We start from the raw sequence: 16,917 nt of genomic DNA, 5'->3' as shown, positions 1-16,917 counted from the left end.
CAAAACATGAAGTTTAAAAAAATATATATAAAATAATAATAAAAAATAAAACAATGATTAAGCAATGGTACCTTAAACATTTATTAGTGAAAAAAAAAACAACAAATGAAACACGTAATTTTTAAAAATAGATTTTTTTCCAAAATATTAAAATAAAAAAAAAATAATAAGGAATTTTAATTATTAATTTAGCAAAAGTAAAATAAAAAACAAAAGTATTGAAAAATTTAAAAAAATAAAATATTTCTTTTTTTATATTAAAAAAAAATAAATAAGTTAAATTATGATTTTTTTAAAAACTACATTTGTTTCCTATTATTAAATAAATTATGCTAGAAAATATTCTATTTAAATCTCATAATTAAACCAAAAGAAACCCATAAGAGATTTGTTTTTTGAAAAAAAAAAATTAAAAAAAAACAAGAAATTTTGAAAAACTTTAAAATTACACACACACAAATTAATTACCACTTTTTTAACCATTGTTTATTTAATTTTTAATAATTAATAATAATAATATTATTTTTTATAAGTCTAAATCATAAGGCCAAAAAACCCCTAAGCGAAAGAGTAATGTCATGCGTTTAGGCGCTTTTATTTACAAAAGAAAATTTGAAAAAAAATCACACAAGCTTTATGATCATAATAATAATACTAATAATATTGAAACCACATAAAAAACCAACCCCTTAAAATTGTAAAATATTTAAGAAATTTGTAATTAACAAACAATACACACCCCAGCAGAAATAGAAATTCGAACTAATATTACTTCCATATTAATTTTAAGTCTTTGTTAAAAAGAGTGAAAGAAAATTCACTTGTTTTTTTACAGGAGTTGTAATGAAAAAGAAAAATTGAAAATTAATAAGTTACACATAAAAAAAATATTTAAAAAATTCCATCCTTTCAGTAGCCCATGAAAAAAATATATTTTAAAAATCCAAGCCCTTTTACTGTCCTCAAAAAATATTATTTTAAATCGACGCCTTTTTATTGTCCTTGAACAATATATTTAAAAAAATATATTTTCAAAATCCTCACCTTTCTATTGTCCTTAAAAAAAAACCTTCTACTGTCCTTGAAAAAATATTTTTTTAACTCGACGTCCTTCTATTGTCCTTGAAAAAATATTTTTTATTAATCCAAGCCATTCTACTGTCCTAAATGATGCTGACAACAATCCAAAAATTCAACACTTTCATGCTTCATATGAGAAATTCAAATTACATCAGAAAAGTTTTTAATATTTTTTCCGTCTAAAAGAAATAAACGAGAAGTCAGGATTTGAATCGCCCTCCGAAGATCAAGATTTCTCTCATATATATTATAGTTAGAGATTTATATTGTTGGTGGACTTTCGTCAAATTTTGTCTAGAGTAAATTTCTTATGGGTCACAAGTCTGAAACACTACGATTTCCTAATGAAATCCGACCAAAATGAAAAATACCCAAATTTTCCCCAAACTGTGTTTTTTAATCTCAATTAAAATCAATATTTTTTCTATATTTTTCTTGTATTCGAAGACTTATAGTAAAAATTAATGGAGAATATAGTTTTCATTGACAGTCCCAGGCCCAAAAATAATGTTGTTGTACCAAAAATTTAACATTTTTGGGAATATATTGTCAAAATGCCCAAAAAAACAATGGGAAATATTTGAAAAGTAGGCCAAAAAATGCTCTTAAGGGAACCCCCCCCATTCTCGATTTTTTATTTTTAAGATTTTAAATGGGCTGGTAAATGAATACCAATGCTTGTTAAGGTTTGTAACTTCGCACATATATATTTGAAGATTTAAAAAAGAAGAAAAATAATTTACAAAAAATTTTTGTTGTTGTTTTGTTGTTGTTTTTTGTGATCAAAGAAAAGTCCTTATTTTTGATGGCGGGCATGATAACTCCTCACTGGAACATCGGAATCCGAAAATTCCAACGGTGTTAGAAAGAGTACATGTCTGGCTCTCGTATGAACTAGGATTATTGACTTCGCTCTAAAATTAACAAAATGGCGGAACTTTGAAAAAATATTTTTGGAAAATCGCCGATTTTTTACCAACAACCAAGTTAAAAAATAAGGAAGATCTTCACCGATTGGCTTTATCCTAGTTCATACGATAGCTATACACTCACAGAGAAACGTGTAAAAATTTGAAATCGATTGGGTTATTAGTTTTTGAGTTATCGTGCCCGCCATTCGCAAAAAAATGTTTAGAGAAAAACGCGTTTAAAGTTTGAGAAGCCCTTCAGCCGTCACTTGATGCTGACACAATAAATCGGCTATATCTTCAAGAGTTCTTGAGATTTTTACTTGAAATTTTGCAGGGACATTCTTGAATTAGTGTAGATTGGAATTAAGTCAACAAAAATTTTGACCCCGAGAATGGGGGGGGTCCCCTTAAACGACTTGCTAGAGGGCTAGCTAGTTCCAGAAAAATGTTCCACATAATGTTATGAGTAATATTGCAAAAGAGGATCTTCATTTAAGGATCACAAGGCTTCCTACAATGTAAAACAAACGGGAAAATCTTTGACAAATTACCCAAAAAATACCAAAAAACGATGCATGTTATTTATTTGAATTGGCTGTAATTTGGTATTTTCGCTTCTTACTGGATAGAAAATCTCCCTAGCGAAAATTATCAATATTGGTCCACTTTCATGGGTTGCCTCCATATAACGCCAAATTCCAAATTTCGATAATTCGGGTAGTTTCAGCTCGTGTTTCAACCTAATCAACTGTAAATTGGTATTTTGGATAATCATTGGGTATTAAATTTTTCGTGGAAAAATTTTCTATATTGAGTGACTTTTTACGATAGCTCCCATATAACGGTACCCCCCAAATATTCGGTATTTTAGGGATTTTTGGCATGTTTTTCATCCGAAATGGCTGTAGTTTGGAATTTTGGGTACTCATTGGGTTACACAGTCTCCTACCAAAAATTATCAATATTTATCGATTTTTGACGATAGCCCCCACGTAACGGTACCCCCAAATATTTGAAATTTTAGGGATTTTTGGCATGTTTTTCAACCGAAATGGCTGTAATTTGGAATTTTTGGTACTCATTGGGTTACACAGCCTCCTACCAAAAATGATCAATATTGGTCAACTTTTTTACGATAGGCCCCATATAACGGTACCACCAAATATTCGGAATTTTATGGATTTTTGGCATGTTTTTCATCTGAAATGACTGTAATTTGGAATCTAGGATTCTTATTGAGTAGAAAATCCATTTTAAAAATTTATTAATAAAAATAAAAAAACAACACCAACAAACAACATGTATACATATTTTTAAATAAAAAAAGATCTCTTGTATATTATGAATATTATAATTTTAACATTTTTTTGTACAATAATAATTTGTTGTTGTTAATAAATTGGTGAAATTAATTTCTTTCAATTTTTTTAACAATTAAGAAGAAATTTCAAACAAAAAAATTGTAAAAAAAAATCTTGTATAATTTAATTTTCCAAAACCATCTGAAAGAAATCCTACTAAATAATAAATGTGTATATTTAATTTCCTGTGAAAATGAATATGTATATAGTGTATAATAAAAAAAAACTTTTTCTAAAATATGTAAATTTAAAATCCAAATCCACATTTTCAATATCACAACCCAATATAAAATAATGGTATTTTATGTTTTGTAAAAATATTTGCTTACAACTCCTAAATTAAAAAAATGGATATTTTTTCTCTTACAAAAACAAGAAAAAAAACAAAGATTTGTAAAAAAAATTCAAGAATTTGCCATCCCATGGAAGTAATGTTAGTTTTAAAACACCCCCTCAGAATTAATTACATTAATAAAAACAATATTCTCATAATTTGTTAAAATCAAGAAAATCTTTAAAAAAAACTTCAAATATTTTATATATAAATATGTAATTGTAAAATTAGTTTGTTAACTAAATTTTAAATTTGTATCATCTTCCACCAAAACTCCCTTCCTCATTTTCTTTAATTTGTAGATTTTTTTCCATTAAATTTTATTATTAATTTTTTATAATTAATTTTTTTCTTTAAGGTGAATTTCGTTTCTAGAAGCTTTCAAACTTGCATTGTAACATTGTTTTTGCCCATATACATATATATATAAATATTTAAATACTATGTTAATTTTTTATTTTAATTTTTTATATATACATATTTATAACTTACACTTTAATTAATCTATTGTAGTTTTTTTACTTACTTTTATATATACATACCTACATTAAAAACAAAAGAAAAAAGCAAAAAAAAAAACAATCCAACAAATGTGTTAATATTTAGTCGCAAGATGAAGTTAAATTTTTTTTAATTTTTGTAACTTTAGCATCTATCCTCCTGCCGCCGCCTCATGATCCTATTTGCATATATAGATTTTAGTTCGTTTCTTTTCTTTTTCATTAATATTATTTTTTTTTTAATTTAATTTTGTTTATTAAATTAGTTTAAGTTATCTTTTTTTAAATAATAATATTAATAATTAATATCTAATATATATAAAAACAAGAAAACCAACAAATACAAATATTGAAGCAATTTTCTAAAAAAAATCTTTTTTGTTTTTATTTTATTTTACTTTGTTTTTAATTTTGATTTTTTTGCCTGCATGTCGCTAAAATTTTCAGGAAAAAGCAAGAATAAAAACAATAGAATTTCCTCGTAGTGACATGAAATGCAACACTACCATCAGCTGTTCATCAAGTCAGCTGTTAATAAATTTCTTTCGAAGTTTGAGAGGAGGGGGACTTTTTGGCAAGTTATATTCAACCGAATTGACTGGAATTTGGTATTTTGGGTTCTCATTGGGTATCAAATCTTTGTTCCAAAAATCGATCGATATTGGTCCACTTTTTACAATGGTCCCAAATATTTGATATTTTAAAGACTTTTTGCATGTTTTTCAACGGAAATGACTGAAATTTGGTATTGTGGGTTGTCATTGAGTAGAAAATTAACCTACCAAAAATTATATAACGGTACCGCTAAATATTCGATATTATTGGGATTTTTGGCATGACTTTTAATCGAATTAGCTGTAATATGAAATTTTTGGTACTCTTTGGGATATACATCCGCCTACTAAAAATTATCAACATTGGTCCAACGGTAACGGTACCCTAAAAAAATCGCTATGTTAGGGATTTTTGGTATGTTTTTCAAAAGAAATGGCTGTAATTTGGTATTTTGGATACTTAATAGATTACACAGTCTCTTACTTATTGGTTTACTTTATTATCATAGCCCCCATATAACAGTACCCTCAAATATTCGGTATTTTAGGGATATTTTGCAGGTTTTTCAACCGAATTGGCTGTAATTTGGTATTTTAGATTATCATTGGGTTGCACATCCTCCCACCAAAAATTTTCAATATTGATCGACTTTTTACCATAGCCCCCATATAACGGTACCCCCTAAAATTCGGTATATTAGAGATTTTTTGCATTTTTTTCAACCGAATTGGTTGGAATTTGGTATTTTGGATTCTCATCGGGTTACACATCCTCCTACTTATCAATATTGATCCACTTTTTACGAAAGCCCCCCATATAACGGTAGCCCCAAATATTCGGTATTCACGGGATTTTTGGCTTACTTTTTAACCGAATTGGCTGTAAGGTGGTAATTTGGATTGCCATTGAGTAGAAAATCTCCCTACCAAAAATAATCAATATTGCTGCACTTTCTAGGCTAGCCCCCATATAAGGCTATATGTCAAATTTCGATATTTCGGGGAGATTGAGATTGTGTTTCAACCTAATCAGCTGTAATTTGGTATATTGGCTTCTCACTGAGTAGAAAATCTCCATACCAAAAATTATCAATATTGGTGCACTTTTTAGGGTAGCCCCCATATATGGCTATATCCCAAAAGCTTGAGCTCGTGTTTCAACCAATTTTGCTGTATTTCGGTACTTTGGCTTCTCATTGGGTAGAAAATCTCCCTACAAAAACATTTGAATATTGTCCCATGTTTCGGGATATCTCCCATATAACGTTAACCTACAAAATTCGGTATTTTGATGCCGTTAGACACATTTTCCAACCGAATGTGGTGTAATTTGGTATTTTGACATCTAATTGGGTACCAAAATTTATCAACATTGGTGCACTTTCTAGGCTAGTCCCCATATATGGCTAGATCTCTAATTTTGGTATTTCGAGGAGATTGAGCTCGTGTTTTAATCACATTGGTTATAATTCGGTATTTCGACTTCTCATTGGGTAAAAACCAAAAATTCTCAATATTGGTCCACTTTCTAGGGTAGCCTCCATATAACCCAATATCCCACATTTCGATATTTCGGGGTGCTTGAGCTCTTGTTTTAACCAAATCAACTGTAATTTGGTATTTTGACTTCTCATTGGGTATGAAACCTCGCTACCAAAAATTATCAATATTGGTCCAATTTCTAGGTTAACCTCCATAAAAGACTATATTCCGAATTTCGATAATTCGGGGAGCTTGAGCTCATATTTCAATAAAATTGGTCGTAATTTATTTTGGATTCTCAATTTGGCTTATTGGATTCCTGATGATGCATCACAAAAAATTAAAAAAAAGTCTCGTTTTATTTTCGTTATCTTGAAGTACAAAATTTGAATTTTCTGTCCATAACCTCAAAATTTTCTTTTTATTATTTTAAATAAATGTCATGAAATTGAGTTTCATTATTTTTTTTATGTGCTGTTATTTAAAAAGAAATATACAAGCAAATTTAAAAAAATAAGTTTAATAACAAATTCTATGAAACCTTTTTTGTACATAATCTCAAATTTCAGTTTCATCTCCAATTTTCACGAAGACAATTTACCAATTAACATTTTTTTAATTAAAAAACACAAAAATAAAACCCAACAACCACAAGTATATATGTTTAGGTATTAAATTATAAAAAAATAACATAAAAATTCCAAAACAAAGAATTAAAAAATGAAGAAAAAAAAAAACGAAAAATACAATACCAAACCAAAAACTACAAGAAAATAATGTTTTTAAAACAACAACAAACCAATTTATTCTAAAAAAACAAATCCTTCAATAATTTAACGAAACTAATTTAGAAATTAAAGAAATAAGTGGAGTCACTCAACCACACACACACAAATGCGATCCATTAAATTTAAAGAAACACAAATAAAAAACAACAAAAAAACAAATATAATAAATAAGGAAATTGTTTAAATGAATTTTAGTATTAGCTTATAAAAAACAATAACAATTGTAACCTATGAAGAAAACAACAACAATTATTAATTATAACTAAAAAAATATTTAAAAAAAAACCAAAAAAATAATTCTCAAAGTTTTGTCACTCCAGTGATGACAATGTTTATGATAATGACGACGATGATGATACTCTATTGAAATGAACAAAAAAAAATAAAAGATGAAAATCTTTAAAAAAATTCATACTAAAAAAAGGTAAAATAAAAAAAATATTACAAAAAAATATATAATACCATTATTATTATTATTAGAAATGTAATGCAAATACAAGAAAATATATGAATCAAAAAAAAAATGTTTGGGAATTTTGTTTTATTAATTTACAGTCTGTTTTAGAACAATTCGGAAAAAAGAATTTTAGAAATACTTTTTTTTAAAAAAATCTGTCAAAACATGGACATGAATGTCAGCCTTCAAGAACCCTTGATATCAAATTACCACCCACATCGGTGGCAATAAATGCCTTAAAAATACCGAAAATCGGCTGGTACCGTTAAATGCAGCTAAATCTAAACGTAAGACCCATGGGAAACCTAGGTACGATTATATGGGGGATACACGTAAACTTGGGACAATATTGATAATTATTGGTAGGGAGATTTTCTACCCAGTGAGAAGCCAAAATACCAAATTACAGCCGATTAGGTTGAAACGGGAGTTCAATCTCCCCGAATTATTGAAATTTGGGATATAGCGTTATATGGAGGCTACCCTAGAAAGTGGACCAATATTGATAATTTTTGGTAGGGAGATTTTCTACTCAGTGAGAAAACAAAATACCAAATTACAGCTGATTAGGTTGAACAACAAGCTCAAACTCCTCGAATTATCGAAATTTGGTATATTACCTTATATGGGGGCTAACCTTGAAAGTGAAACAATATTGATAGTTTATGGTAGGAAGATTTTCTACCCAATAAGAAACCAAAATACCAAATTACAGTCAATTCGGTTAAAAAACAGACCCAAATGTATAAAAAAAGAGAATAATTTGTGGTACCGTTATATGGAGGCTACTCTAAAAAGTGGACCAACATTGATAATTTTTGCTATGGAGATTTTCTACCAAATCAGAAACCAAAATACCAAATTACACGTGTTTAGGTTGAAACACAAGCTCAAACTCCCCGAAATATCGAAATCGGGGATATAACGTTATATGGGGGCTACCCTAAAAAGGGAACCAATATTGATAATTTTTGGTATGGAGATTTTCTACCCAATAAGAAACCAAAATATCAAATTACAGCAAATTTGGTTGGAAAACGTGCCAAAATCATGACACACCTTTAATATGAGGGCTACCCTTGAAAGTGGACCAATATTGATAATTTTTAGTAGGGAGATTTTCTACACAGTGAAAATCCAAAATACCAAATTACAGTTCATTAGGTTGAAAAACGAGCTCAAGCTCCCCAAAATATCGAAATTTGGCATATAGCCTTATAGCATAGAAAGAGGACCAATATTGATAATTTTTTGTAGGCAGATTTTCTACCCAATGAGAAGTAAAAATTCTAAATTACAGCACATTCGATTGGAAAATCATGTCCAACGACATCAAAATATCGAATTTTGTAGAGTAAAGTTACATGGGAAATACCCCGAAATATGGACCAATATTGATTTTTGGTAGGTAGATTTTTAGTTCAATGAGAATCCAAAATATAGAATTATAGCCAATTTAGTTGAAACATAAAATAAATCTCCCCAAAATATCGAAATTGGGGTTATAACGTTATATGGAGGCTACCCTAAAAAGTGGACCAATATTGATAATTTTTGGTAGGGAGATGAGAAGCCAAATAACAAAATTAGAGCCAATTGCTCAGATGTATCAAAAAACTTATATTTTCAGGTCCTGTACCAGGTCCCATGTATACCATTTCCAATACCAATCATCCTAGGAGTAATAGTTATATAAATATGCAAAAATTCAAAGCTCTATCGTACCTAAATCGGCATAGAATCATTGAGGTTCGGGTTTCATGTGTATCCCTTTTCCAACTCAATTTATATTTGGATCTAAAGCAATTATTTCTCTGCCTTAGCAGAGTTACAATGGGGTTTTCATGACCGTTCGAGATAGTTATTAGCAATGGATTACAATAATTTAGTTTTCTGTGTTTTTTTTTTTTAATTTCAAGCATCACAAATTGTATGCCTTCGTATTTGAGCCTTTTTTCTGAAAAACATTCGGGATGACTAAAATCACACATTAATAAATGTCACGCCAACAAACCGGGTTCACATTGTTTAACAAATGGGGTTTTTTTATTTCATTATTTTTTACAACACATCGGATTTTTTAAAATCCTTGTGCAAATTTTGGTTATTTCCCAATAGAAATCACGATTCTTCAGTATCTCGATCTATGTTTAAACTAAATTTAATTGAAACTAAACAATGGTGTTGCCTGTCTGCACATTCGGCCATTTAGTTAGTTTCAAAGGTATAATGTTTACGACCATCACCAGGATATTGTTTAACTGCCACAGGACGATACATGCGATAGTTTTCCAACCAGTAATACAGGGCAAGGCAGCCAGCCATGCAACCCAAAAAGCCCAGCCAATATGTGCTGTTGGCATAACGGGGTGGTGCAGGCTGGGACCAACGATCTTCACTGTACAAATCGGATTCGGCATGGAACTGGAAGCAAAAAAAAAAACCCAAAATCAGTAACCTTCAATAGGAAAATATGCCGAATCTACTCACAGTTTCATGCAAATTCCTCTTCAATTCGGGAAAATCATATGGATAGAAGGGATCACGGGCCTCAATACCCAGACCACCCTTCAACTGGGGATAATCACCATAACCCAAACCATTATCGGCATAGGGTTTGTATTCTTCGGGCAGTAGGAAATACTTTTTGGCAGCAGCCTCACGTTCAGCATCGCTTTGTGGGAATTTACCAGCCTTGTAATCCTTATTCCAACCGGCCACTAGACAAAAGGAGGAACAGCAACAACAACAAAACATTAACACCCATCACATCAAAACATTTTTAGGGTTACGTAAACCATCAAGATTTTTGCTGGATTTCGGAGCAAAAAATTGCGCGAAATCGATTTTGCAGGTTGCGAACTTACTTGACCGGGCTGCCTGACGCAACACAGCTGGATTATTGGCTGTCAATTTTTGTACCAATTTGAAAGTATTCATTAAAGAAGCCATTCTGGCAGCTGGTTAGGAAGTCTCTTTCCTATGATTTTCACAGCACGGTCCAAAAATAGGGATTACTAGATCGAGGATTGTTTTAAACGATTAATCGATAGTCTTTGTTGTTCGCAAATCGATAGTTTTAATGGAGAAGAAATCGACAGTGAGCGCCTATAAGTATGCAAAAATTTAGAATACTGTACAGTGCATGTGTGCATTAGGGTATCATAGGCTAAACCAAAATAGGCGTAGATTTAATAAAAAATATTTTTTATGGACCAAAATAAGCGTAGATTTACTAAAAATATTTGTATGGCCCAAAATAGGAGTAGATTTATTAAAAATAAAAATATATTTCTTCAGGCCTTAAACGGCATTTACATTAAAACTTTTTACCGGATTAAAGTAGTATTTATTTGACAGAATTGACAATTTAAACCTATTGGGTTAACGTAATCCGGTACAATGTAAACGTACTATTAGGGACTTAAAATAGGCGTAGATTTATTAAAAATATTTTACTTCAGGGCCTTAGAACCTAAAATAGCAGCGGAATTATTAAAAATATTTTACTTCAAAGGCTTAAAGCCTAAAATAGGCGCAGATTTATTAAAAATATTTTACTTCAGGGCCTTAGAACCTAAAATAGCAGCGGAATTATTAAAAATATTTTACTTCAAAGGCTTAGAGCCTAAAATAGGCGCAGATTTATTAAAAATATTTTACTTCAGTGTCTTAGAGCCTAAAATAGGCGTGGATTTATTAAAAATATGTTACTTTAAGGTCTATCCTCTGCTGTCGATTTATTAACAATATTTTACTTCGAGGCCTATCCTCAGGCGTAGATTTATTAAAGAGCCCTCCACACGTTGATCACCCTTATGGGTGACATTTTGTTTCGGGATGTTCTCAATAGCCTTTTCCTGTGCCTTTTCACTAGGGTTCTGCTTCGAGTTGGGCTTCAGGTCAGAAGTCGGCTTGGCACCTTTGTCAGAGACTGTGGGCTTCGCCGATTCTACAACTTTTGTGCGAGCAGTAGGATTCGGGATGGAGCTGCTGTTCATCTCGATTTCACGATGGAGAGCGTACGAATAGATTCTTTCGAACTTTCTTATGTATCTCATTTTATCCTTGATGAGGTGTACCCCCCTCTCCGAAATCAAATTCGCGTCTTGCCCCACGAATTTGCGGAGATACGAAACAGCACGTTTGTAATGTTTCGCATCAGCTACTTCTCGGGCTTTCCCAACCTTTGAGCCGCTGTCCGTTGCTGGGGTCTCAACAGATTCCCCATCGTGGGACATCGCCTCCGTCGCAGATTGCCTCTGAAGTTTATTGTCGGCAAGTGCCGACACAGGACCTGTTGTAGTCGGTCAACAGGGTCTGAGCTTCCTTCTTTAATACTACAACAATCCCCCTGTTTAGACTTGATTGCGATCACCGTGGTGTCCAGCTCATCATCAGTTAGGGTAAGATTTAGTAGCAGTTCCTCCGGAAGCGTATCCCCACATTGCTCTTCCGGTATCAGTCTGTCTAACTGCTCGAAGAGTCCCTTACTTTATTGCTCTAGACTATAGCGGATAGCGTCCCAGAACTACAGTCCTGTCAGCCAGAGACTGATTTTTATCAGTCTTGACATGCTCATTTGCCAAATGAATAGCCGGCTCGTCAACGTTTTGATTAAGATTTGATGCACTTGTAACAGATACAGCTGCAGGTGTTAAGGCATCTACACCTAGAACAGCCGGATCACAATCGCTTGATCTCACCAACGATTGCCGCCGGTACTGGGTTATAAACTCCCTGCACCGTAACTTTATTCTTTTTGTTTCTTTTACTCATCGTAGTTGAATTATTTAAGGGCACTACCCCGATCCATTTTGTCCACGAGGGATCCGAAGATCCCTAAAGTTTCCCCGAAGTGCAGAGAAAAGTTGATCTTGGAGACCTAGGTTAGTTTCACTCTGCACATCATGGAGACCCCCTTCCCATCCGCCACCCGGGAAGACGCGCCTAGCAGGATATTGGCAACTCCCCTAATTGGCATTTGAGATCAAGTGGATTTCGTAAATCTAAACGTACCTCTACTGTTTACCGGAATTCTCAATTTTGACCCACTGGAAGTCAAAACTCAAATTTGACTCGGATATTCCATTATAAATTCACATTAAATACAATGTAACTTATAGAATCATGCCTGAAATCCTTGTACGTGTCACCCTCAATATGCCTCTCAGAAATATTCCTTAAAAACAGATCAATTTGTTAATTTAATTCATTTTAACCCATTTCCCATAAAAACAAGGTTTTACAACACTAGAATCAATAAAGTCACATTCGATTTCTAAATCCCTAACTCTAATGTCATCAATGTCATTTGCTTTATACCAAAGACGACTTACAGATCCCTAACACCGGCTTGCCTGACGTGCTGTGTTTTAAGACAAGTTAATTTTTTGTTGAAATAATTTTAACAAAATAGCACCAGGGCTTTAAATTTTTTGCCTGAAGACTACATCAGGGAACACACTAGGCCGCAATTTAAATTTCTACATAAAAAACGCTCCAGAAAAATCCAACAAAATGTCTGTACGGGATCAAATTAAAATCGATATTGTAAGTAGTAATATGGTGGCGAATTCCATGGCGATTTTTTTGGAGGGAATTATTAATAATTGATTATCTTCCTAGGAATGGGGCCATGAACGTTTGGTGCGGGCCCAACAAGTGGTTGAAATGCGTCCCTATGATATTGAATCATGGTCTACACTGCTACGGGAGGCCCAACTGCGTCCGGTCAATGAAGTGCGAAGCTTATATGAGTCTTTGGTAAATGTTTTTCCCACCACTGCCCGTTACTGGAAAATCTACATTGAACAAGAAATGAAGGGTCGGAACTTTGAAAGAGTGGAGAAATTGTTTCAACGTTCATTGGTTAAGATTTTAAACATTGATTTGTGGAAGCTCTACTTGACCTATGTCAAGGAGACGAAGGCGGGATTGAGTACACACAAGTAAGTATAGTGTCAAAATTAATTAATTAGTCAGACCTAATAATGTAATTTGTTACAGAGAAAAATTGGCCCAGGCTTATGATTTTGCTTTGGAAAAAATTGGCATGGATTTACATTCCTTTTCCATATGGCAAGATTACATATCGTTTTTACGTAGTGTGGAGGCGGTGGGCAGTTATGCAGAGAATCAAAAAATCACAGCTGTCCGAAGGGTTTATCAAAAGGCTGTTGTAACACCCATTGTGGGTATTGAACAATTGTGGAAGGACTATATCCAGTTTGAACATGGCATAAATCCTATTATTTCGGAAAAGATGAGCTTGGAGAGATCGAAGTAAGTAAAGAATATAAAAATATATTTACAGAAATTATACATGGAAGATAAAGGAAGAATTTGAAAGTAATTGGGCTGCAGAGAATTTGTGAGAGAAGTATGAATATTAGGTTCTTCCAGGAATTGAAGTTTTCCTATAGAAAACATAATTCAGCCCGGCTGAATTAAAGTTTGCCTATAGAAAACCTAATCCAACCAGGCTGAATTGAAGTTTGCCTATAGAAAAACTAATTCAGCCTGGCTGAATTGAAGTTTTCCTACAGAAAACCTACAGAATCGTATAGAAACCCTAATTCAGCCTGGTTGAATTGAAGTTTTTCTATAGAAAACCTGATTCAGCGTGGCTGAATTGAAGTTTTCCTATAGAAAACGTAATTCAGCCTGGCTGAATTGAAGTTTGAAATATACAATCTTATATTAACTCATGTCTTGCATTTTCCTCCATAGGGATTATATGAATGCTCGCCGTGTCGCCAAGGAATTGGAGAACATAACAAAAGGTCTGAATCGTAATCTACCTGCCGTACCACCGAATTTATCTAAAGAAGAAACCAAACAAGTAAATCAAACATTTTCCACAACAAAAACATCCTCCAAAATTCCCAAATCTAATCCCACATTCTCTTTCCCCACCACCATAGGTTGAGCTGTGGAAAAAATTCATTGCCTTTGAGAAATCAAATCCTTTGCGTACCGAAGATACAGCTCTTATAACACGTCGTGTTATGTTTGCCACAGAGCAATGTTTGCTGGTGCTGACCCATCATCCAGCTGTTTGGCATCAGGCGGCACAATTTTTAGATCAAAGCTCTAAGGCTTTAACTGATAAAGGAGTGCGTATTGTGTTTTCCTATAATTTTATGTTTCAGAGTTTTCAGCATTTTATGGAAATGGTGGTGACGGTGATCCAAGGCGTATTATTGCCAATGCATATTGTTGTACTTGGCCTATTGATAAAAATATCAATAAACTATGAGGCTTTAAGGTCTCATTTAAACATACAAATTGAAACTGAATGGATTTTTTATTTGACTACCCAATGACAATGTCTGGAGGTATTGAAGAAATTGCATTATTGTTGTCCTAATAATTTAAACATTAAATACTGGATTCAACTAAATTTTAAATTTAAAAAAATATTTCTAATATTAATTTAAATATCTTCATTGAAAAAATGCAATTCCTTTGATGCTTCCCAGGACATTTCTTTATTATGTGTGTGTGTTTTATATACTTACTTTATTATATTGAAAATTCTGTATTGATTTTGAATTAAACTAATATTTTATTATTGTCGTCTGCCGATTAGGATACCCAAGCTGCTAAAATCTTTGCTGATGAATGTGCCAATATTTTGGAGCGTTCCATTAATGGCGTGTTGAATAAAAATGCATTGTTGTATTTTGCCTATGCCGATTTTGAGGAAGGACGCATGAAATATGATAAGGTTCATGCCATGTATAATAGTTACCTAGCCATTCCAGATATTGATCCAACATTGGTAAGTAAAAATCGAAGTAATTTTTTAAATTAAAATAAATTTTTGTTAAAAAATAGTCCTAAAGAAAAGATTTCCTAAAGGAAACTTAAATCCGCAGGACTGAATTGAAGTTTTTCTATAGAATTGAAAATTTTCCTAGATCTATTTTTAAAGATTTTATATATATTTAATATAAATCTCATTTCTCTTCCAGGCCTATGTCCAGTACATGAAATTTGCCCGCCGTGCCGAAGGCATTAAATCGGCACGTGCGGTCTTCAAGAAGGCCCGTGAAGATGTACGTTCGCGTTATCATGTCTTTGTGGCTGCAGCTCTCATGGAATACTATTGTTCCAAGGATAAAGATATTGCATTTCGTATTTTCGAATTGGGTTTGAAACGTTTCGGTGGTAGTCCCGAATATGTTATGTGTTACATTGATTATCTGTCGCATTTAAATGAGGATAATAATACTCGGGTGTTATTTGAACGGGTACTATCCTCGGGTGGCCTGACCCCACAACACAGTGTAAATATATGGAATCGTTTCTTGGAATTTGAATCGAATATTGGTGATCTATCGAGTATTGTTAAGGTGGAGCGGCGACGAAGTGCCGTGTTGGAGAATGTGAGTTGAGGAGGAGGCTTATAAGGATTATTTTTTATTAATTGTTCCTCTTTTCTTTTCTTTAGTTAAAAGAATATGAAGGCAAGGAAACGGCCCAATTGGTAGATCGTTATAAGTTTTTGGATTTATATCCCTGTACCACAATAGAATTAAGATCCATTGGTTATACAGAGGTAAGTGTCACCTTTTCGGTTCCTATGTCTATAAATTAAATTAATTTTCTCTTTTTAGAATGTGGGTATAACCCTAAATAAGCTGCCAACGGCCGCTGTTCCAGGTGCCCCTGCAGTCAAAGAGGAGCCTGAAACTGAACCTGCTGTGCAATTACCCAAACCTGATTTTTCACAATTTATACCCTTCAAACCCAAGGCAAATGCCTATCCTGGGGCTCATCCCCTGGCTGGAGGTGTTTTCCCCCAACCACCGGCATTGGCTGCCTTATGTGCAACACTGCCGCCTCCCATTTGTTTTAGGGGTCCCTTTGTGTCCATTGAAATGTTATTCGATATTTTCAATCGTATCAAGCTTACGGATGGTATAGAAATTGTCCTAAATATCTCAATTTTTTTATTAACATGTTTGTTTTGATTTAGCTCCCCCACTACCCTCTGGCGATCCTGGTTGTGATACGAAAATCTTTGATTTGGCCAAATCTGTACACTGGATTGTCGATGAAAGTGTTTGTTCGGGTGATGCCACGGTAGGCATTAAGCGGAGGCGAATGCTGCCCGGCGGCGATGATAGTGATGAGGAGACCCCCACTGCTGCCCCACCGGTTAATGACATATATCGCCTAAGGCAACAGAAACGTTTTTCCAAGGTGTAAATCACCGATGAGGAGGTGAAAAAACGACCACGTTTTTTTAATTAATTTATTGTACAATTGTTTTTTATATATAATTATGCGATGATATACATACCTACATACATATATACACTATAATGATAAAGCTACATATACACACAAATAAAGAAAACAGGTGAACCTTTTCAAAAAAAAAACCTTACCCTGGATCTATTTGTGGACTTATTTTCAAAATAATGGGCAATGGCAAAT

The 16,917-nt window shown here is 32.9% G+C and overlaps 2 protein-coding genes across 2 annotated transcripts; one reads left to right on the top strand and one right to left on the bottom strand.

The window, feature by feature from the left end:
• Window positions 1–9,674: 9,674 nt before the first annotated feature.
• On the bottom strand, window positions 9,675–10,441 carry LOC133329839 (NADH dehydrogenase [ubiquinone] 1 beta subcomplex subunit 8, mitochondrial). Its single transcript, XM_061538304.1, has 3 exons — window positions 10,335–10,441; window positions 9,958–10,187; window positions 9,675–9,891 (listed from the first exon to the last, which is right to left on the bottom strand). The coding sequence occupies exons 1-3, from the start codon at window positions 10,417–10,419 to the stop codon at window positions 9,676–9,678; spliced, it is 531 nt and encodes a 176-aa protein (XP_061394288.1). The 5' UTR covers window positions 10,420–10,441; the 3' UTR covers window position 9,675.
• A 2,519-nt stretch (window positions 10,442–12,960) lies between these two features.
• On the top strand, window positions 12,961–16,686 carry LOC133329843 (protein suppressor of forked). The gene is made up of 10 exons (XM_061538309.1): window positions 12,961–13,020; window positions 13,096–13,418; window positions 13,477–13,752; window positions 14,200–14,311; window positions 14,394–14,585; window positions 15,062–15,253; window positions 15,447–15,860; window positions 15,926–16,033; window positions 16,092–16,395; window positions 16,454–16,686. The coding sequence occupies exons 1-10, from the start codon at window positions 12,988–12,990 to the stop codon at window positions 16,684–16,686; spliced, it is 2,187 nt and encodes a 728-aa protein (XP_061394293.1). The 5' UTR covers window positions 12,961–12,987.
• Window positions 16,687–16,917: the final 231 nt, after the last annotated feature.

This window comes from Musca vetustissima, unplaced genomic scaffold (assembly GCF_032173495.1).
Source record: "Musca vetustissima isolate MV318-11 ecotype Yass unplaced genomic scaffold, APGP_CSIRO_Mvet_v1 utg12221, whole genome shotgun sequence".
NCBI lineage: Eukaryota > Metazoa > Arthropoda > Insecta > Diptera > Muscidae > Musca > Musca vetustissima.
Note: the sequence above shows the minus strand (reverse complement) of the source record. Positions and strands in the feature narration are given on the sequence as shown.

Bases quoted from the DNA above. Each gene is read 5' to 3' on its own strand.
- LOC133329839 (XM_061538304.1), bottom strand. From the start codon at position 10,419: ATGGCTTCTTTAATGAATACTTTCAAATTGGTACAAAAATTGACAGCC. The intron at 10,188-10,334 runs GTAAGTTCGCAA...CCTTTTGTCTAG, and splicing joins GCGTCAGGCAGCCCGGTCAA to TGGCCGGTTGGAATAAGGAT. The intron at 9,892-9,957 runs GTGAGTAGATTC...TTTTGCTTCCAG, and splicing joins AGAGGAATTTGCATGAAACT to TTCCATGCCGAATCCGATTT.
- LOC133329843 (XM_061538309.1), top strand. From the start codon at position 12,988: ATGTCTGTACGGGATCAAATTAAAATCGATATT. The intron at 15,254-15,446 runs GTAAGTAAAAAT...TTTCTCTTCCAG, and splicing joins CAGATATTGATCCAACATTG to GCCTATGTCCAGTACATGAA. The intron at 15,861-15,925 runs GTGAGTTGAGGA...TCTTTTCTTTAG, and splicing joins GAAGTGCCGTGTTGGAGAAT to TTAAAAGAATATGAAGGCAA.